The sequence below is a fragment of the Salmo salar genome, chromosome ssa19, assembly GCF_905237065.1.
Source record: "Salmo salar chromosome ssa19, Ssal_v3.1, whole genome shotgun sequence".
Taxonomy (NCBI): Eukaryota; Metazoa; Chordata; class Actinopteri; order Salmoniformes; family Salmonidae; genus Salmo; species Salmo salar.
Window position 1 is genome coordinate 76,291,370 of NC_059460.1, and position 23,116 is coordinate 76,314,485.

At 43.6% G+C, this 23,116-nt stretch overlaps 2 protein-coding genes across 9 annotated transcripts in view; both read left to right on the plus strand.

The window, feature by feature from the left end:
* LOC106579649 (protein 4.1) overlaps positions 1-16,634 on the plus strand; it is a 114,991-nt gene extending 98,357 nt beyond the window's left edge. For 7 of the 8 annotated variants that reach the window (XM_045702744.1, XM_045702739.1, XM_045702738.1 and 4 more), the window contains 7 exons: positions 2,156-2,275; positions 4,355-4,513; positions 6,926-7,045; positions 7,301-7,393; positions 10,916-10,996; positions 13,217-13,333; positions 14,899-16,634. In XM_045702744.1, coding sequence (XP_045558700.1) covers positions 2,156-2,275; positions 4,355-4,513; positions 6,926-7,045; positions 7,301-7,393; positions 10,916-10,996; positions 13,217-13,327 — 684 coding nt within the window. In that variant the 3' untranslated portion in view covers positions 13,328-13,333; positions 14,899-16,634. The remainder of the gene's footprint in view (positions 1-2,155; positions 2,276-4,354; positions 4,514-6,925; positions 7,046-7,300; positions 7,394-10,915; positions 10,997-13,216; positions 13,334-14,898) is intronic. The other variant, XM_045702742.1, reaches the window with a different exon arrangement.
* Positions 16,635-18,516: 1,882 nt separating this feature from the next.
* Positions 18,517-21,790, plus strand: LOC106579648 (zinc finger and BTB domain-containing protein 14). The gene is made up of 2 exons (XM_014159759.2): positions 18,517-18,672; positions 19,887-21,790. Exon 2 carries the CDS (start codon positions 19,901-19,903, stop codon positions 21,236-21,238), a length of 1,338 nt encoding a protein of 445 aa, XP_014015234.1. The 5' UTR covers positions 18,517-18,672; positions 19,887-19,900; the 3' UTR covers positions 21,239-21,790.
* Positions 21,791-23,116: the final 1,326 nt, after the last annotated feature.

Here is a 23,116-nt window from a genome sequence, read left to right on the forward strand (position 1 = left end):
TTCCCCCCTCTCCCTAACCCCCCACTTTATCCTCAAGCTACCGTAAATTCCGGACTATTAAGCGCACCTAAATATAAGCCACACCCACTGAATTTTTAAAAAAGTATTATTTTGAACATAAATAAGCCGCACATGTCTATAAGCCGCAGGTGCCTACCGGTACATTGAAACAACTGAACTTTACACAGGCTTTAACGAAACACGGCTTGTAACAAAAATAAATAGGCTTTAACGAAACACGACTTGTAACAAAAATAAATAGGCTTTAACAAAACACGGCTTGTAACAAAAATAAATAGGCTTTAACGAAACAAGGCTTGTAACAAAAAATCCATATATTAGCCACGTCATTGTTTAAGCCGCGAGGTTCAAAGCATGGGAAAAAAGTAGCGGCTTAAAGTCCGGAAATTACGGTACTTCCCCTTCCCCCCTCTCCCTAACCCCCCACTTTATCCTCAAGCTACTTCCCCTTCCCCCCTCTCCCTAACCCCCCACTTTATCCTCAAGGTATTTCCTCTCCCCCCCTCTCCCTAACCCCCCACTTTATCCTCAAGCTACTTCCCCTTCCCCCTCTCCCTAACCCCCCACTTTATCCTCAAGCTACTTCCCCTTCCCCCCTCTCCCTAACCCCCCACTTTATCCTCAAGGTATTTCCTCTCCCCCCCTCTCCCTAACCCCCCACTTTATCCTCAAGCTACTTCCCCTTCCCCCTCTCCCTAACCCCCCACTTTATCCTCAAGCTATTTCCTCTCCCCCCTCTCCCTAACCCCCCACTTTATCCTCAAGATACTTCCCCTTCCCCCATCTCCCTAACCCCCCACTTTTTCCTCAAGCTACTCCCCCCCCAACCCCCCACTTTATCCTCAAGATACTTCCCCTTCCCCCATCTCCCTAACCCCCACTTTATCCTCAAGCTACTCCCCCCCAACCCCCACTTTATCCTCAAGATACTTCCCCTTCCCCCATCTCCCTAACCCCCCACTTTATCCTCAAGCTACTCCCCCCTAACCCCCCACTTTATCCTCAAACTACTTCCTCTCCCCCCTCTCCCTAACCCCCCACTTTATCCTCAAGCTACTTCCGCCCCAGCCTGTTTGGTCGTCTTATCCACTGCAACAAGGCTGGACCCTGCGCTGTTTTGCACTCGACTGAATGTTCATGGGAATTGCATGGGAGTCTGTTTTTTGTTTTTATAGTTTGCTCTGTTTAGTTGATCCCTTTGCCAATGTATTTGGTGTCATTTGTTCACTGCTTGCCTTAGCCAAACTTGCTGCTCCATGGGTACTGGCATTTGTTTACCTCTTTCATTTCGATTTGTAAATGAAAATCGTGTTTTGGTTTAAACTGGTCCCCATGCTGCTAGCCACACCAAATGAATGCTTTCCACTTTGGCTTATGGTACGGTATACTATGGTTGGTATGCCACTGATTGCTTCAGCCCTGCCTCTTTTACTTTGACTTCCCTGGGTTTGCGCTCTCTGACCTCTCTGCAGTTTGATCTGACATGATGATATTGGCCCTATTCATAAGAGGAGTCCCTCCGACACACAAGACACAAGACACTCTTGTCTGTCTCACCTATTGCCTTTGTGACTGACATTCCCAAGAGAAAAACAACTCGAGTTCAGTGATTGACATGTCACAGGAAGGTGTTTCTACCCATGTGCTCTGTAAAAGAAATGCATTGCTCCGAGTTGCATATTATAGCATAAAAACTGGATTAAAATAGTTGGAAACCAATTTGATAAAACCTTTGTAATTCTTGCATTGTCTTATAGAAGGAAATCAATCTAGGTTGTGATTGACATAATTATTTTTGAATACTTTAGAATAAAATTTGACAAACCCAATTTTCTCAAACCCAATCTTCTAAGTTTACCTTTCTTAGCGATCAATCATCACCTCAATGCTCTTATGAATAATCCCGATCCCCTGAGCTTGTGTCTGGGCAATCTTCTAAGTTTACCTTTCTTAGCGATCAATCATCACCTCAATGCTCTTATGAATAATCCCGATCCCCTGAGCTTGTGTCTGGGCATTGTGTGAAAGACCTGTCTCTTTGTCTCTCCTCCTCTGTACGTACACTATCTAACTGTGTGTGTGTCTCTCTCTTCTACTCCTGTTGTGTTGACTCTCCCCATCTCTGTCTGCTCAGCCAAAGCCGACCTTTGAGGAGATGTCCCCGGAGCTCACCGCTCTCTTACAGTCGGCCAGAGATCAGACCAGCACGCGGGTCTGGACTGCTTCGCCTGCCTTTAGTCAGACCGTGTTTAAGGTGGCCTCTTATACCATATAGATAATATACAACTCAACAAACGTGACGACAGCAGTTGTAGTGCATGCATATCTGAGTTTTTTTACATTATTTTTTAACCTTTTATACAGGTTATTCTCATTGAGATAACATTTCTTTTGCAAAAGACCTGTTCAGTATCTTTACTGTTTGTCACTGATGTGTTTGTTCTTGTTGTTGAGGAAATGTTGTCACTGTAGCCACTGTGTTGTCTGTCAGGCTTTTCTGTCTCCTGTCCATCCGTCCTTCCTGCCGGCCATTGAAACAGTGGACAGGTTTATGAGGAGGAATGGTTTGTCTTGACAGAGGCACCACATGGTCCTGGGGCCTTATTGAGTAGGAATGTGAGAGCGTTATATTTGCGTTATACCCGGCATATTTGATTTTGCAACTCTACTCCACCTTTAGGTCATTTTGATACCTGAAAGTATCAAAGCAATCAACCAATGCACAGCATGTTAAATGATTTAAACATGCATTCAGAAAGATCAGTACTAACATATGAAGTAACCCTTCCCTACTGTATGGAAGCAGATTCTAGGTTATCCACCCACTCTGCCCAGAGTGGCTGAAAACTTGCTTTGGTGATGAAATTTCACTTCCTTATGATCTAAAATACATTTTTACCAAAAGACAAATATAATTATTCACGTTCTAAATCGTTCAGTGTGGGCTTTTCCTCTAACATCCAATAATAAGCACCAAGATCTGTTGACATAGAGGTGCAGGTTTCTTATAACAACTGTTGACATAGAGGTGCAGGTTTCTTATAACAACTGTTGACATAGAGGTGCAGGTTTTTTATAACAACTGTTGACATAGAGGTGCAGGTTTCTTATAACAACTGTTGACATAGAGGTGCAGGTTTCTTATAACAACTGTTGACATAGCGGTGCAGGTTTCTTATAACAACTGTTGACATAGAGGTGCAGGTTTCTTATAACAACTGTTGACATAGAGGTGCAGGTTTCTTATAATAACTGTTGACATAGAGGTGCAGGTTTCTTATAACAACTGTTGACATAGAGGTGCAGGTTTCTTATAACAACTGTTGACATAGAGGTGCAGGTTTCTTATAACAACTGTTGACATAGAGGTGCAGGTTTCGTATAACAACTGTTGACATTGAGGTGCAGGTTTCTTATAACAACTGTTGACATAGAGGTGCAGGTTTCTTATAACAACTGTTGACATAGAGGTGCAGGTTTCGTATAACAACTGTTGACATTGAGGTGCAGGTTTCTTATAACAACTGTTGACATAGAGGTGCAGGTTTCTTATAACAACTGTTGACATGGAGGTGCAGGTTTCTTATAACAACTGTTGACATAGAGGTGCAGGTTTCTTATAACAACTGTTGCGGATTTTATATCTTGTGGTCGTCTTCAAAGTTGTTTCCGAGGGTCGCAAAAAAAGATAAATTAGCATGACACGAGCTGAATTAAATGTAAAAGGATTTGAAAACGAAAAGCTTGGTATACACTCAGTGCTCCATTGAAATTTATAGAGATATGCTTGTTTTTGTGAGAAATCTTCTAATAATAACAGGAATTTCGAATTAAAATAAAGTGTATACTAAAATATGAAAATACTACATGTGATGTCTCAAAATCAATATCTCTATCTTACCTCTATATTGTTTTATGTCCTGCGGATTTGAGAAGAAAGATGACCAGTTCAAAGGGAAAGTGAGCCTGTCAGGTAGCCAATAGCCTTCATTCTTGCACGGCATCCAGCCTAGCTGACACAATGCCGTTTTCCTGATTTCTGACCACTTTTTTTCCTCTGGCCTCCCTAATCTTAGCCATCTAACAACGGTAAAAACTCCAATAACTTTTGTATGGATTATGATAGAGACATGAGGTTTGGGCCATTGGTTTTTCTTAGAGGACTATCTACACAATTAACATGAGTTTACTCATTGGTCAAAAGATGTGTTTTTGATTGGACAGCCTACAGATCCATGGTATTGTTTCACCTGCTTCCATACTACTGTAGATTCAATCCATATTGAAGGTTCAAGAAGACTGTTGGTGATGTCTTGTTTGTTTCCTTTGCTAGACAACAGAGAAGGGGGAGCGGATCGTGCTGCAGACAGAGGTGGTATCATCCCAACAAGAAAAAGACCAGGATCAGCCTGAGCTGAAGTCGGCACAGCCAGAACAGCCTGACAACCAGCCTGACAACATGGAGAACCAGGCAGAGCATCAGACTGAGCAGGTAGAGACAGACTCACTGGAAGGGATAGAGGACGATAGGCCTCAGTCCGTGCTGGGGTTTACAGGGCTGAGCATGCATGATGACCACTCTGACGACTCAGACACGCCAAGCGAGGCAAGTGTCACTAGTGACGCCGCTAGCGTATTCTCAGCGGGGCCGGCCCTGACTGCTGCAGCCAAGGCCGCTGTGGACAAGGCTATAGGGGCGGCGGTGAAGCAGGCGGAGGCCGAGGAGAAAACTCCAGCCCCAGGCTCGGGTGGAAGCCTAGGCCTTGGGCTGGACAGTCAGTCAGAGGGAGAGGAGTCAGCAGGGTCAGTCTCAGAGGAGGAAGCGGAGAAGGAAAACAGCCAAGTCTGGAGAGGGTGCTTCGTGCCCCCCTCCCCCGTGCACCCCTCTCCTATTGGAGCGTCCTGGCAGAGTCTCAGTGGGGAGGTAGCTGCTGCAAGGGCTCACTCGGAGGTAACACCCCAAAGAGCCCCAAAATGTTCCCTAGTTGCCCCATTGACCTGTAGTACCTCTCCATAAGTGCCCCCCTAAACTATCCTTAACTGTCCTTCCCACTTGCCTACAATAGCACTGGAAAAGCTACCCCGTCTCATATTCCTTTTTGCCCATGCTATTTAGAAAGTGCTCAATCTATTACAGTCATGCCTTCCCATTTCCCTGTAATATCACTGGAAAGATTCTCCCAAAATTCTCCCAATCTTAGCCTCCCATTAGCTAGTAGTGCCAATAAGCAGGAAGCATGCAATTTATCCCAATCTTAGCCGTATTACCACAGAATCAGCTACCCAACTCCACCAGTCCTGACCCTCCTCTTTGCCAATAGTAGCAGTCAGCCAGCCTGTGCTGCTGTGTGTGCAGTGATGTGTAGGTGGGAGACTGTCCTGTTCCTGGTTCCCTGTCCCTGTTTCTTTCCACTGGGTTTTCTATTGGAAAGCATTACCAAGGCCAGGCAGGCTGTACATACTGTAAGCTACTGTATCTATCAGCCAGGGAGGTATTGAAAACTGTTGAAAATTGCATAGAGGGACTTCTTGCGTGTGTGATTGTGTAATTGTGTGTATGCAGCCCTGTGTTTGTTCTTACAGCACCACAATAAACGCTATAATATTTTCGAGCTGCCCATATACACACAGTATCATAGTGGAAACGGTTTATTTCTTCCTGACTTGTTGCTTTATTTCCCTAATGTTCAGATACACTGAGTATCTTAAAACATTAAGAACACCTTCCTAATATTCAGTGGTCTGAAGGCTTGAAGATCCTTATTTTACCTGTCTCCTCCATCTACACTGACTCAAGTGGATTTAACAAGTGACATCAATAAGGGATCATAACTTTCACCTGGATTCACCTGGTCTGTCTATGTCATGGACAGAGCTGGTGTTCATAATGTTATACTCAGTGTAGATTACCTTTGTGGCAATCATGAGCAGCAATGAATTAGAATGTTTTCTGGACACACGTCTATGAGAAGCACAGATTGAATAGATAGCGGTCTGTTGCAGGGTTATTGTTTATCGGTCACCCAAATGTTTTCAATTATGTGGACCGTTTCAGTTTATAAATACAATCCTGCCAGGTAGACCCATTTGGCTTTCTCCTAAATGAATTAATATGCTTCCACAATCCCACATAAGACTTACTCTGTGGTGAACTGTGATGAATTCTTAGTGAATGGTCCAGGATGGTGCACTAAGTGTCGTAACCCCTTTCATCATAAATAAAAAAACAACAATTTATTTTATAACAACACCTCTGCTATTTGCTTTTGGGATTTTATGTTATCATTTTGATTTGATTCATTTTGATAATTTTATAGATCTTCTATCAGAGAGTGGATGGTCCTCATGAACAGCCAGTCCTTCAGTACTTTCCCTTTCCTTTCCTTTTTCTATGACCTTTCAATTCACTCATTAACTGCTTGTGTGTCCTGTAGACAGAAGGTGACAATGTAATTGTGTGTGAGCATGCAAACGTGATTGTCTGTGTGTGTGCATAAATAAATATAAGGGTGAAATCTTATTTTCTGCACCCTTTTCATTTCTCTCTATCCCTCTCTCTATCAATCTCTCTCGATCCCTCTCTCTCTCTATCCCTCTCTCTCTCTATCCCTTTCTCCATCCCTCTCTTTATTTCTCTCTCCATCCCTCTCTATCTCTCTTTATTTCTCTGTCTCTATCTCCCTCTCTCTCTCCCTCTCTTTCCATCCCTTTCTTTATTTCTCCCTCTCTTTATTTCTCTCTCTATCCCTATCTCGTTCTCTCTCTCTCCCTCTATCCCTCCCTCTCTTGCTGTCTCTATCCCTCTCTCTCTATCCCTCTCCCTCTATTTCTCTCACTCTATCCCTCTCTATCTCTCTCTCTCTCTCTATCCCTCTCTATTTCTCTCTCTCTCTCTCTCTCTCAGTTGTCTGTGCTCGAGGCTCCAGAGGTCCTGACCTTCAACAGGGCAGACATGGTGTATGTGACCCAGGAGGTCCCTGTAATACACACGGAAATGAAAACTGTCACATACCAGTCACTAGAGGTAAAGGGCCTCTCGTCAGACTTATGTCTCATGCTCTATTCTGGATATTCTCATATACTCCAATGTGTATATTTTTTACCTGGGTAGTGTTCATTAGGGCACACAATGGAAAATGTTGTAAAACTCTAATTGCAACAAAAAACGTCCAAGTGGTTCCTCCTTGTTTCAGTCCATTTTACAACGTTTGGTGCCTAAGGAATACGACCCTGTTCTTCCATCCAGTTGAGAGGATGAATTGTGTCTGTGTTGTTCCAGGCTGACGCTGATCCCGAGGCAGGGGTGTTGATGAGCGCCCAGACCATCACCTCAGACACCACCAGCACCACCACAACCACACATATCACCAAGGTAGATACTACCTGACCTACACTACATTCACCTCAGCTTTATCCATGAGTCCCTTTTGTGTCCCTTTGATATTTTAAGTTTAAATTGTGCACCAATTGTAACGAGTTCGCTGAGAGTCGGGAAGCAAGTTCAGGGTGTGAGTGTTTTAATAAATAAATGAAACATGTAACACAAACAACGCACAGACATGAAAACAGAGTCAATAACACCTGAGGAAAGAACCGAGGGGAGGGACAGATATAGGGAAGATAATAAAGGAGGTTATGGAGTCCAGGTGAGTGTCATGAGGCGCTGGTGCGCGAGACGATGGTGACAGGTGTACAGGGTAATCAGCAGCCTGATGACCTAGAGGAAGGAGAGGGAGTATACGTGACTCCCAGACACTAGACTCTAGCCGCACGACGCCGTCAAAGGGGACGAACCCGGGGATCAGGAGCAGACTGGTCACCCCTGCTGATGCGCAAGAACCTGTCGAGTCAGCTGGGGCGCGGGAACCTGACAGATCGGTTGAGGCAGGGGAGCCTGGCGATCCGGCTAAGGTATGAAAGGTATGAAAGCCTGATCCGGCTGAGGTATGAAAGCCTGACGGCTGAGGCAGGGGAACCTGTTGAGTCAGCTGGGGCGCGGGAACCTGACAGATCGGTTGAGGCAGGGGAGCCTGGCGATCCGGCTGAGGCAGGGGAGCCTGGCGATCTGGTTGAGGCATGAGAGCCTGGCGATCTGGTTGAGGCATGAGAGCCTGGCGATCTGGTTGAGGCATGAGAGCCTGGCGATCTGGTTGAGGCATGAGAGCCTGGCGATCTGGTTGAGGCATGAGAGCCTGGCGATCTGGTTGAGGCATGAGAGCCTGGCGATCTGGTTGAGGCATGAGAGCCTGGCGATCTGGTTGAGGCATGAGAGCCTGGCGATCTGGTTGAGGCATGAGAGCCTGGCGATCTGGTTGAGGCAGGGGAGCCTGTAGCAGTTCCCGGACCCAACATCATTACTTTGACACAAAAATAACATAAAAAACACTCCCTGATGCTTCCCTTAGGTGAGGTGTTATTCTGTAACGAGTTCGCTGAGAGTCGGGAAGCAAGTTCAGGGTGTGAGTGTTTTAATAAATAAATGAAACACGTAACACAAACAACGCACCGACATGAAAACAGAGTCAATAACACCTGAGGAAAGAACCGAGGGGAGGGACAGATATAGGGAAGACAATCAAGGAGGTTATGGAGTCCAGGTGAGTGTCATGAGGCGCTGGTGCGCGAGACGATGGTGACAGGTGTACAGGGTAATCAGCAGCCTGATGACCTAGAGGAAGGAGAGGGAGGATAATCAGCAGCCTGATGACCTAGAGGTCAGAGAGGGAGGATAATCAGCAGCCTGATGACCTAGAGGTCAGAGAGGGAGGATAATCAGCAGCCTGATGACCTAGAGGTCAGAGAGGGAGGATAATCAGCAGCCTGATGACCTAGAGGTCAGAGAGGGAGGATAATCAGCAGCCTGATGACCTAGAGGTCAGAGAGGGAGGATAATCAGCAGCCTGATGACCTAGAGGTCAGAGAGGGAGGATAATCAGCAGCCTGATGACCTAGAGGTCAGAGAGGGAGGATAATCAGCAGTCTGATGACCTAGAGGTCAGAGAGGGAGGATAATCAGCAGCCTGATGACCTAGAGGTCAGAGAGGGAGGATAATCAGCAGCCTGATGACCTAGAGGTCAGAGAGGGAGTATAATCAGCAGCCTGATGACCTAGAGGTCAGAGAGGGAGGATAATCAGCAGCCTGATGACCTAGAGGGAGGAGAGGGAGGATAATCAGCAGCCTGATGACCTAGAGGTCAGAGAGGGAGGATAATCAGCAGCCTGATGACCTAGAGGTCAGAGAGGGAGGATAATCAGCAGCCTGATGACCTAGAGGTCGGAGAGGGAGGATAATCAGCAGCCTGATGACCTAGAGGTCAGAGAGGGAGGATAATCAGCAGCCTGATGACCTAGAGGTCAGAGAGGGAGGATAATCAGCAGCCTGATGACCTAGAGGTCAGAGAGGGAGGATAATCAGCAGCCTGATGACCTAGAGGTCAGAGAGGGAGGATAATCAGCAGCCTGATGACCTAGAGGTCAGAGAGGGAGGATAATCAGCAGCCTGATGACCTAGAGGGAGGAGAGGGAGTATAATCAGCAGCCTGATGACCTAGAGGTCAGAGAGGGAGGATAATCAGCAGCCTGATGACCTAGAGGTCAGAGAGGGAGGATAATCAGCAGCCTGATGACCTAGAGGTCAGAGAGGGAGGATAATCAGCAGCCTGATGACCTAGAGGTCAGAGAGGGAGGATAATCAGCAGTCTGATGACCTAGAGGTCAGAGAGGGAGGATAATCAGCAGCCTGATGACCTAGAGGTCAGAGAGGGAGGATAATCAGCAGTCTGATGACCTAGAGGTCAGAGAGGGAGGATAATCAGCAGCCTGATGACCTAGAGGTCAGAGAGGGAGTATAATCAGCAGCCTGATGACCTAGAGGTCAGAGAGGGAGGATAATCAGCAGTCTGATGACCTAGAGGTCAGAGAGGGAGGATAATCAGCAGCCTGATGACCTAGAGGTCAGAGAGGGAGGATAATCAGCAGCCTGATGACCTAGAGGTCAGAGAGGGAGGATAATCAGCAGCCTGATGACCTAGAGGTCAGAGAGGGAGTATACATGACACCAATATTGCATTTTAAAAGCCTGATATATTAAATGAAGTGTCCTTTAACATAGACCGCATGGACAAATAAATAAATCAGATTTGTTTATATTAATGAAGACTTGCTATAGTGCCAAAATCCAGCATTTTGACATGTCCCTCCGTGCACTCTCTGTGACTTTTAGGAAGATTTTATCCCACTTAAACTCCAAAACTTCTCCAAGTTTTCACCATCATTGTAAAGCCCAAGTTATTATTTATTTCATGTGATTATTGATTCATTTACGTCTGTCCCTCATTTTAAGGTCAACCCTGTTACATGAACTTAACTCTTGTTTTAATAAGATGAAACTATTCCTTTAAAAAAAGTATTTAAAAAATTCTAAAGAAACCTTGAACATCTAATAGTCAAACCATAGTGTAAAAGCAGGTAAGCTGGTTCTACTCCTTTTGGCCATTTTCTGGTGTTTTGTGTTGGAAGACAAAGCAGTTTGAGCATTACTCTTCAACCCTGTTACCAATACTGCAGTCCGTTTGTTTTTTAATGATTAAATTGAACATGTTATCTTTATGACAGATTGTTAAAATTAAAATTCACCAAGTTCCACTACCCAAAGGGGACTAGTTTCGTGGAACGACCCAGTGTCATGGGTAGCTTACTGTATGAGTGAATAGGGCGGGGTTATGGATTCCACTGGTTTGTTAGTGGTGCATATAATTTCACTATTAATTAGGTGGTTCCATTGGCTCAGTTGGTTTCAAGCTTGGTGCTTCCAATATTACAGCTGTGGGTTCCTTTAGGCTTAGTTGTTCCATGTCTGAAATATACCTCAAATTCAATTACATTTTTTTCCAGACTGTGAAAGGAGGCATCTCGGAAACCAGGATCGAGAAGAGAATCGTAATCTCGGGTGATGCAGACATTGACCATGACGAGGTAATAAGATATACTGTTCCTTCACTCTTACACTGTGTGTCCTCTAGCATGCATCCTAAGTATCCTTACAGCTACGAAATAGGTTTAGCTATTTTAACAAGACGATTGGTAAGTGGAGACATTGCTGATGTGACGATATTCGGTCCCCTACCCAACGAACCATCTGGTGGCAAAGGCATCATTATGCCGTCTTTTATGATGTCATGGAACAGCTGTATACTAGTTGTAACATGTTTTGTTATCGTCTTTTTAGTAACCAGAAAAAGACGTCTTTATCTGGTTGTAATCTGACCAGATAACAATATAAAGTATTTTCATGACGTTTTAAAGTCGTTGTTCACACACACACACATTGATGGAGGTGTTCACAACCACACAGTGACGGAGGTGTTCACAACCACACAGTGACGGAGGTGTTCACAACCACACAGTGACTGAGGTGTTCACAACCACACAGTGACGGAGGTGTTCACAACCACACAGTGACGGAGGTGTTCACAACCACACAGTGACGGAGGTGTCCACAACCACACAGTGACGGAGGTGTTCACAACCACACAGTGACGGAGGTGTTCACAACCACACAGTGACGGAGGTGTTCACACACACAGTGACGGAGGTGTTCACACACACACACACACAGTGACGGAGGTGTTCACAACCACACAGTGACGGAGGTGTTCACACACACACAGTGACGGAGGTGTTCACAACCACACAGTGACGGAGGTGTTCACAACCACACAGTGACGGAGGTGTTCACAACCACACAGTGACGGAGGTGTTCACAACCACACAGTGACGGAGGTGTTCACACACACAGTGACGGAGGTGTTCACAACCACACAGTGACGGAGGTGTTCACAACCACACAGTGACGGAGGTGTTCACAACCACACAGTGACGGAGGTGTTCACACACACAGTGACGGAGGTGTTCACACACACACACACAGTGACGGAGGTGTTCACAACCACACAGTGACGGAGGTGTTCACACACACACAGTGACGGAGGTGTTCACAACCACACAGTGACGGAGGTGTTCACAACCACACAGTGACGGAGGTGTTCACAACCACACAGTGACGGAGGTGTTCACAACCACACAGTGACGGAGGTGTTCACAACCACACAGTGACGGAGGTGTTCACACACACAGTGACGGAGGTGTTCACAACCACACAGTGACGGAGGTGTTCACCACCACACAGTGACGGAGGTGTTCACACACACACAGTGACGGAGGTGTTCACAACCACACAGTGACTGAGGTGTTCACAACCACACAGTGACGGAGGTGTTCACAACCACACAGTGACGGAGGTGTTCACAACCACACAGTGACGGAGGTGTTCACACACACAGTGACGGAGGTGTTCACACACACAGTGACGGAGGTGTTCACACACACAGTGACGGAGGTGTTCACAACCACACAGTGACGGAGGTGTTCACAACCACACAGTGACGGAGGTGTTCACAACCACACAGTGACGGAGGTGTTCACCACCACACAGTGACGGAGGTGTTCACAACCACACAGTGACGGAGGTGTTCACAACCACACAGTGATGGAGGTGTTCACAACCACACAGTGACGGAGGTGTTCACACACACACACAGTGACGGAGGTGTTCACAACCACACAGTGACGGAGGTGTTCACAACCACACAGTGACGGAGGTGTTCACAACCACACAGTGACGGAGGTGTCCACACACACACAGTGACGGAGGTGTTCACACACATTGTGAAGGAGGTGTTCACAACCACATTGTGAAGGAGGTATACCCAACCACACTGTGAAGGAGGTATACCCAACCACACTGTGAAGGAGGTATACCCAACCACATTGTGAAGGAGGTATACCCAACCACATTGTGAAGGAGGTATACCCAACCACATTGTGAAGGAGGTATAACCAACCACATTGTGAAGGAGGTATACCCAACCACACTGTGAAGAAGGTATACCCAACCACATTGTGAAGGAGGTATACCCAACCACATTGTGAAGGAGGTATATCCAACCACATTGTGAAGGAGAAATACCCAACCACATTGTGAAGGAGGTATACCCAACCACACTGTGAAGGAGGTATACCCAACCACACTGTGACTAGTCCAACCCTTGCCCTTGTGACTCTGATCATGCCCATTCCACCTTCCTCTCTGTTTCCCTCCATGGGGTGTTTGGCATATTGTCTGTCTGTCTGTAGGCCTTGGCTCAGGCCATAAAGGAGGCCAAAAAGCAGCACCCTGACATGTCAGTGACCAAAGTAGTGGTCCACAAAGAGACTGAAATCACGCCCGAGGAGGGCGAAGAGTGACCGCAGGTAAGGGGACCACGTCGGTCGGTCTGTGACGGCTGGGTCTGGCTGGCAGGACACTGACAAGTAACCCCCTCCATTTCCTCCACATCCATCTCCTGCTTCTTGTGCTGTCTACAGTCACCGGCTTCCTCATAGGGCTGCTCAATGCTCAGCTTGCTGTACTAACCTGGGCTGCTTTCAGCTTTCCACAGTCCTCTCCCTCTCCACAGTCAGCTCTAGTATCATGATTCCTTCTGTGTGGATGGAGTCTCTCTGTCATATATATATATACATACTGTATGGAGTCTCTCTCTCTCTCTCTCTCTCTCTCTCTATATATATATATATATATATATACATACTGTATGGCGTCCCTATATATACTGTATGGAGTCTCTATATATTTACTGTATGGAGTCTATATTTACTGTATGGAGTCTGTCTATATACTGTATGGAGTCTCTCTATATATACTGTATGGAGTCTCTATATATATACTGTATGGAGTCTCTCTATATATACTGTATGGAGTCTCTCTATAGCCTTCCATGACTGGCTTCTGTGCCTGTGATGGCTGCTCTGGAAATGTGATTGGTGCTAATGTTTGCATTTTCTTTCAGCGTCTCATACCATTATTGACAATAAGCAATTCAAACGTTGTGTGTTTGCAATTTATTTTTTACTGTTTTGTCTAAATTTCAAGTTGGGTTTTGATTGTTGTCTATACAATTCTCTCTGTTATCTCTGGTTGTGTTCAGAGGGTACTGGTTTTCATACTGCCAGTTTGTCTCATTCCTATCAAATGAGGGGTTACTTGATGAGTGTGTTGAACTACATTCTATCATTATTCACCCTCTTTCTGGTTATTATGGCAAAATGCTCAAGAGAGACACCAGTTTACATTTCTTATTGTCAAAGTTTCCGTATGCTGTAGTAGAGACATATTGCTTGGCAGGGGCTGTCTAGTCTATTAACCCTTTAAAATAAATGGTCATGTCTTAGCATGCAGCTTGTATGAATCTGTGTCAGATAAGTGTTGGTTTAGATGGAAAAGGTTTCTTCTGCTGATAACAAACAAACCATTGACTGCCATTCACACGACCTCTGGCATTCACACGACCTCTGGCATTCACACGACCTCTGGCATTCACACGACCTCTGGCATTCACACGACCTCTGCCATTCACACGACCTCTGCCATTCACACGACCTCTGCCATTCACACGACCTCTGCCATTCACACGACCTCTGCCATTCACACGACCTCTGATATTCACACGACCTCTGCCATTCACATGACCTCTGGCATTCACACGACCTCTGGCATTCACACGACCTCTGGCATTCACACGACCTCTGGCATTCACACGACCTCTGATATTCACACGACCTCTGATATTCACATGACCTCTGATATTCACACGACCTCTCTCATGCTATTCTTCTTATCTTCAATCATAACAGCTGCATTAACAGAAAACATTTCCTTTTTTCCATCCTTCTGAAAAAGATGTACCTTGAACAAGAATGGGAGTGTTCATCTGTTTCATCTAAGCACGTGCTCTATAACGATACTCTCTCTATTTCAGGAGTGACGGGTCACCGGGTTCACCAACGTTTCGGGAGCATTCTGTTAATGTTACTTCACGCTGTTCAGAGTACGGGACGCAAGCAGGATAGTGGCGTTGCCAACAGACAGAACCACTGTAGCAGACACTAATACTGCATCCGAACACTACTGAATTAACCTCATCCACTCAAACTCCCTCACTCACTCACCATCACTACTGGCAAACACAGACCTCCAAAGCTACCTTCATAGGAACATGTATATTGCATGAAAAGGGAACAATTCTGCATTTTTGTAAAAGAAAAAAAAAAACGATATATCAAAAGTTCTACATGTTTTACTTGACCTGTAAACTCAGACTCAAAGGTTTAAGAATGTATGTGATGAGAGTTAAGATAGTATAGATCATTATGTTGTATTTATTATCAACCTGCTCACTTGGAAACATGGTATAATAGTAGGCTAGGATGGCACAATATTTATCCACGCAATAGATGTGGCATTCATCTTGTCATAAGTCCCCTTATTTATCCCAAATGCTGATTTTATCCAATTTTACATAGAGTATTCCCTTTAAAAAGACAACAATAATATGTATGGTACTGGTACATGCATTTGCTTAGTAGGTCATTCATCCTCAAAGATCATTTTGTTGTTTTTACTTTCATTGTAAATATGCTTATTTGGTTTTCCTTTAATTACAAGGTGAGGATGAGGATGATGAGGCAAAATACTGTATAAGTGTTAGTTAGCAGGAAAAGTTAAACAGACTCCATTACTGTGACCTCTGAGGTGATTAAGAAACCCCTTATAATACAGTATGTGTCTTCACACTGTGGATTGAACTTTCTTGTTGGCTTGTATCTGATATTATACCCTATTCCATATGGGCTCTGGTCAAAAGTAGGGTACTATATAGCGTATAGGATGCAATTTTAGATACATAATTGTTTAGACACATTCTTAAAGGAAAATTCCACCCAAAAACAATATTTTGGTATTTGTTTCGTTAGTCCATTGTTGACACAGTCCCAACATGTTTTGCTTGTCAGCAATCAAGTTTTCAAGATATGTAACTTTCAAAATACTGAAATCATCCCTGTATGATACATTTTGCATCCTATGATGCTGCGTTTTGCGTCATATGATGCAAAATGCATCATACAGGGATGATTTCTGTATTTTGAAAGTTACATATCTTGAAAACCTGATTACTGACAAGCAAAACATTTTGGGACTATGGAAATAAAATAATAATATTTTAAAATAATAATATTTTAATAATGGACTAATAAATAAAATTTCTAAAATAAAATACTAAAATATATATATGTATATATATTTTTTTGGGGGGGTGCAATTTTCCTTTAAGTCCTACCCAGAATCCTCCTCATCCCTGTGTGTCACATCCAAGCCTTAAAACTGTGCAGAATGGACAGACAACAACCTCAAGTACAAGCCTGCAGTGTGTGTTTGTGTGCTTGGTTTCTCCCACACAGAGGCATCATGCCCATCGAACCTGAGCTGGCACCATCGGGTGGCACATGCCCCCCTCAATATCATCCACTGGGATGAGAATACATAATTAGCAGTGTCTTACAGAATGAATATTAAGACATTATATATTCGGTCATCAGTGACCCCTCAGAGATATTGGGATCATGATGCCTCTGATCCCAGCCCTTCAAATCATCAGCTGTAAAAACCATCCTTGTTGAATGTGTTTCCCACAAGATAAATAAATGGATAAATACATTTTGTTGGATCTCATTTTTTTTGGTCAATCGCTGAAAATGTATTGGTGGTTGTGCTCTCATAAACTCATGGCCGTAACTCTACAGTGAAGCCATTTACAGTATCCCAACCCATTCAGAGTGACACGAGCCCGCTACTCTTTTCTTCTTCTAACAAGCTACTAGTTATTTCATGAAAGGATCACCATTAGAAGGAAAGGCATGACAAAATGGCTGATTGTACTTTCACTGAACACAAGTGCAGAGTCCGGTTACAGTCATGTGTTGCAAGATAAGGTGTAAATCACTTTGGTTGTGTGTGACAGACTAGTAATGTTCCTAACCAAGCCAAATGTCCATCAACAAGACAGTTTGAATGACTCATTTGAGAAGCAGTGTTTGGTAGGAAACTGAAATGTAATATGATAATTCTGTTCCACAACAGCATTGTCTAGAGGGACCTAACCAGTCAGAAACTAGGGTGTCTACTCAAGAAGCATCTCGGAGTAGGACTGCTACCTATCCAGGATCAGCCAGACTGCTTCGTGATCACCCTGCTCAAAGGATGCTGGATGATATATACAATAGCTGTTTGTCTTGAAATTAGCCTTTTGAACCATAGATGTGTTGGAGTGTACAGTGTATATCTACTGTATATTTCTCTCAGCCCAGTAAATTAAGTGTTATATATTATAGAAATGTTTCAAATGTGTCTTCAGCTTTGCAAAATTGTTTTTAGTATTTTAAACGGATCATTAGGCAAAGGCAAAGTTGTTGACTACCCAGTAGCCACAATATATTTTCAATTACAGATTTGACCTTTCAGAGCATATTGAATCTGGCTTTCCTCTAATTCAGAGTGCAACTACACCAATGGAACATGAAGTCAACTGTAAAGGCACAGCTGCTCTGGCATGAAGCAGATGGGGCCATAGTGCCCACTGCCAATGGCTGTATAAGCATCATGTTCATTATTCTAACTCTGAACACAAACCATGACAAATATATATTGATGGTGCAATCCAAACCTTCAAGAGATGTGCAGCACATTGTTAAATAACCAAATTACATTTACAGAAATATTACATTAAAATCTCTGGGATATAAAACAGAGAATCATTATGCAAGGTGGCATCTCCAATTAGCATGAATTATTGCATTGTAGTAGAGACTGAAAGAAAATTGCTTTAATGTAATTTGGGCATATACATTTAGAATATCAATAGAATACCGCAAAAAGGGAACCATGACGTCATTAACAGCCGATATCCATCATCCCATTACAATTGAGGACCATAAACAAATGGAAATGAGCCTAATTTAATCCATTTAGGGTTACATTCCTTGTAAAAAAAATTAAAAAAAGTTTATCGAAATGGATTATTAAAACTGTGTTGTAAAATCAATATTTGATGGGGTATTTCATCAAATTATTATCGGTGGGCCATGTCAAAGGCTCCAGTTTGACACTCCGTGCCGAACGTGCACACCTGTAGGCTCTGTGGGTGAAACACTGGCTAAAATGATTGAGGGTCAGTGCTATCAGAGATCCTTGGGACGTCCCTACCCTAAACCCTAACCATAATCCTTATCTAACCCTAACCTTGAACCTTACCTTAACCATTTTAAATGTGAACTTCAATGGGGGTAGGGACGTACCAAGGACTCTGGATTGCACGGACTAATTATTGAATCTCTCTGTATAATCTCGATAAAAAAGCGCACTCGCTTCCCGCTCGTGACAGTAGCTTTCGCGCCCCAAATCTACTCCCGTTTTCATTCTAGGTTCGCGCTCCAGAGACTTCTTATCAGTAATTTGCGTAAGCACAGTGTGGTTTCTGCTTTTTGTATTGTATTTACGCTTTGAGCGTAGGCGGAAACATTTACAATTGACGTACGTACGCGCATAGTCACTTGCCTGCTGCAGTTCCGTGCTGGCGCAGCGCGTCCTTCCGTTAATGCTCGTCCTCAGGCCAACAACACACAAAGTGTATTATTCCCTTTTGACTGCTTGACATATATCGGAGACTTTCTCAAGGGGACGACATATTGTACTACAGGTAAGAGACGTATTTTTTTAGCGAATCAGATCGATTTCCGAAATATTGCATAATGTTTAACCAAGATGACTGCGCGCTCACGGTTTCAGCAAAAGCTCGAGTTCGTCATTTCAGGAGAGTTCATGGCTGCTCGGGCATTTTCCATGTCGGTGTTACGGGCGCTTCCTCGCGTGCTTGTGGCTAGTCGGATACACAACCCTTCTCTCCCCACCGTTCAGAATGACGCAGATTGATGTGTTGTCATCGACATAAATTACTATTTTACAACCAAAAGCAACATCGTATTCATGTTCTGTTGAAAACAATACGTATATAAGCATAGGTGGGTGCAAACTATAGCTAGCTAACGTTAGCCAGTTAACGGGCATACACTCCCCCAAATCTGAAGCTATATTGCTAGCTTTTCCAATCGGTTACCTGTATGCATGCAAATTACCTTGCCAATGAATTGGCTATACGACATTGAGATGTATTGCTATTCAAGCATGCATTCATAATGTGGCCAATTTAACATGTGCAACGTTATATAATGTATGATTTTCTGGGTTGAAAATGATCAAAGTCTAAGACATTCAATTGATGGGCGATTGTACCTGCCTAGATTGAATGTACTAAAATCATTTGGCCACCACAAAACCTTGATTTATTGATTATATTTCGTTAAAATAAACATGAAATGATTCAACAATGTGCCTATTTCCCTCTGGTCATGTAATCCACCTCGGGAGGGGATGGTAAACTAGTTATCTAAATAATCAAACGTTATTGGTCACGTACACATGTTTTGCAGGTGCAGCGAAATGTTTCTATTTCTAGCTCCAACAGTGTAGTAATACCGAACAATACAAAACAATACATACCAATTCTAAAAACAAATACATATCATTGCAAGTGATTGCATATAGGCTACTCTCATAGTAACGCTTTCCTATCCACATAGATTGCTACATGTATTAGGTTGATATGATAATAAATGATAAAACAAAACAGCTTTTTAAATCAGCCTATTATTCTCCCCCACAACAGCCATTATGGTGTCATCCAGAGAAACATCATATATATAGGGCCATGACAGACACAGTGCCGCTGCTAATCATTCGCAATGTGGTTAACGTTTTAGGATATTATGATCAGATTGTTTTAGGCTTATTTCCCAATGGTTCAGAGTGAAATGTATCCACAGACATCTAACAACGTTCTTTCTATTGTTCCAGAATATCAATCCAAGATGTCAGAGACCGTGAAGTACATGGATGATGAACACAAGACCATCTTCCTGAAGATACTGAATGAGCAACGGTTGGAGGGTGAACACTGTGACATTGCGGTGGTGGTTGAAGATGTGAAGTTCAGGGCGCACCGCTGTGTGCTGGCAGCGTGTAGCAACTACTTCAAAAAGCTGTTCAAGAAGCATGAAGTCGACAACTCCTCAGTCATAGAAATCGACTTCATCCGCTCAGACATCTTCGAGGAGGTATTGAACTACATGTACACAGCCAAGATTTCTGTGAAGATAAAGGACGTCAATTTGATGATTTCTTCAGGTCAGATACTCGGAATCCGTTTTCTGGACAAACTCTGTTCACAGAAGCGTGACATGTCCACTGAAGAAAGGAACGGCCAAAATGACAAACCCTTTCCCTGTGATATTCTCAAAATGTCTCTCCCTACTGATGACCCTACATTGGGCCAGGAAAACGACCTGCAGGTGCTAGGTGACCATGACGACACTCCTACTGACGACCTTGTGGAAGAGCCAATGACCAATCACGACTTGGACAAATCGCCTAACACGGCGTTGAGAGTGACGGAGGCCATTCTCAAAGAATGGCCTCCTGCCAATGAGGACGTGCACAAGGTGAGCTGTTACGACCAGGACGTGGAACCCATGGATACGGAGCAAAAAGACCTGGCGAGTCACACCACAACAACCTTAGCGTTTGCTGACAGCATCGGCGAGGTGAAGGACGAGCAGCCCCCCGGTTGGACCACAGCCACGACGGACATGAAGTTCGAGTACCTCCTCTACGGCCAACGGGAACAGCTCGCATGCCAGATCTGTGGGAAGACCTTCATCGATGAGAACCGTTTGAGGAAACACGAAAAGCTGCACTCGGCCGAACGTCCGTTCATCTGTGAAATCTGCAGCAAAGCCTTCACTACCCAGGCTCACCTGAAGGAGCATCTGAAGATCCACACAGGCTTCAAGCCCTACCGCTGCGACGTGTGTGGCAAGTCCTTCATCCGAGCGCCTGACCTCAAGAAGCACGAGCGGGTCCACAGCAACGAGCGTCCCTTCGGCTGCCAGATGTGTGACAAGGCCTTCAAGCACAAGTCCCACCTGAAGGACCACGAGAGGCGCCACAGGGGCGAGAAGCCCTTCGTCTGCGGCTCGTGCACCAAGGCCTTTGCTAAAGCCTCAGACCTAAAGAGACATGAAAACAACATGCACAGCGAGAGGAAGCAGATGCCGCCAAGCACCCTGCAGACCGAAACTGAACAGCTGCAGGCAGCAGCCATGGCCGCCGAGGCCGAGCAACAACTGGAGTCCATAGCATGCTCATAGCACACAAAGTTTTGTTACATTACCTTACTTGTCATGGACATCTTGAGAACAATATGAGTTTTTTGATGTTTCATTTTGTATTTTATTTTTGGGAGGCCGAAAAACTCCAATAATCAGATAGATTTGATGTTGATAATTTTTCTCAAGATAGGATTTCACTACATTCATTTATTTTTGGATTTATTTCACGTGATTTAGGCTTTCTCGCACTTGGTTATATTGTAATGGTTAAATAATTTTGGGGGGTATTAATTCAAATATGTTTGTGTAAATGTTATGGCAGCGTTATGGATATAAATGCTATGACTACTGCCTCTACTCGGTTTTGGTTGTCAATATATTACTGCTGTTATACAGTACTGGTTTTATCAAGAAAAACTGGAAATTAAATGTTTGATTTGTAAAAATTTATGGAAAAAATTGTTATAAACCACAACGTTTTTGATGGTTAACTATTCCACAGCATCACATACACAAGTCTTACTGTAATTGACGTCAAAATATGTGTTGCTTTAATAAACATGGTAGCCTCAACTGCCAACAAATCATTAATCTATTGTCTTTTTCATTATTTTTGGAAATACATTATAGCTTTAATTTGTGTAGAAACACGTTTACATGGATTGACATGTAAAAAAAAATATATAGTGTTGGGAAGTAGTGTTGTTCAACTAGTCATTTAACTACATTTTGCTGTAGCTTTTTGGTAGTTGAACTAGATAAAAATCTAGGTTGGGTTTTCAGTTGTTAATTTCTTTTTTGCCATGTAGCGGTGTAGCTAACTACTGGAACTATACACTACTGTTTTACCATGTAGCGGTGTAGCTAACTACTGGAACTACACACTACTGGTTTACCATGTAGCGGTGTAGCTAACTACTGGAACTACACACTACTGGTTTGCCTTGTAGCGGTGTAGCTAACTACAGGAACTATACACTACTGTTTTACCATATAGTGGTGTAGCTAACTACAGGAACTATACACTACTGTTTTACCATATAGTGGTGTAGCTAACTACAGGAACTATACACTACTGTTTTACCATGTAGCGGTGTAGCTAACTACTGGAACTACACACTACTGTTTTACCATGTAGCGGTGTAGCTAACTACTGGAACTATACACTACTGTTTTACCATATAGTGGTGTAGCTAACTACAGGAACTATACACTACTGTTTTACCATATAGTGGTGTAGCTAACTACAGGAACTATACACTACTGTTTTACCATGTAGCGGTGTAGCTAACTACTGGAACTACACACTACTGTTTTACCATGTAGCGGTGTAGCTAACTACTGGAACTACACACTACTGGTTTACCTTGTAGCGGTGTAGCTAACTACAGGAACTATACACTACTGTTTTACAATAAAGTGGTGTAGCGAACTACAGGAACTATACACTACTGTTTTACCATATAGTGGTGTAGCTAACTACTGGAACTATACACTACTGTTTTACCATATAGTGGTGTAGCTAACTACTGGAACTATACACTACTGTTTTACCATGTAGCGGTGTAGCTAACTACAGGAACTACACACTACTTTTTTTGCTAAAATAAAATATGGGGAAGTAGGCAAGAATTTCCTTTATTTTTCAGCATCAGACCTGCCTAATAGGCTAAATGACACATTCTGTTAATAACATCTGAATCCAGAGTGATCTTTTCTTGCAATTTGTAGTCTATGACTTGAGATTTAGATATGCTAATTCATCACTTAGTAGTTTGGACTTTAGTAACTTTAGTTAACTATATTTTATTTATTTTCAGAGTAGCTTCCCCAACACCACTATTAAAGCACTGGTGTAAAGTACTTAAGTAAAAATACTTTAAAGTACTACTTAAGTAGTTTTTGGGGGAATCTGTA

What these genes read in the sequence shown, in the direction of transcription:
- LOC106579648 (XM_014159759.2), top strand. Translation starts at nt 19,901, where the DNA reads ATGTCAGAGACCGTGAAGTACATGGATGATGAACACAAGACCATCTTC.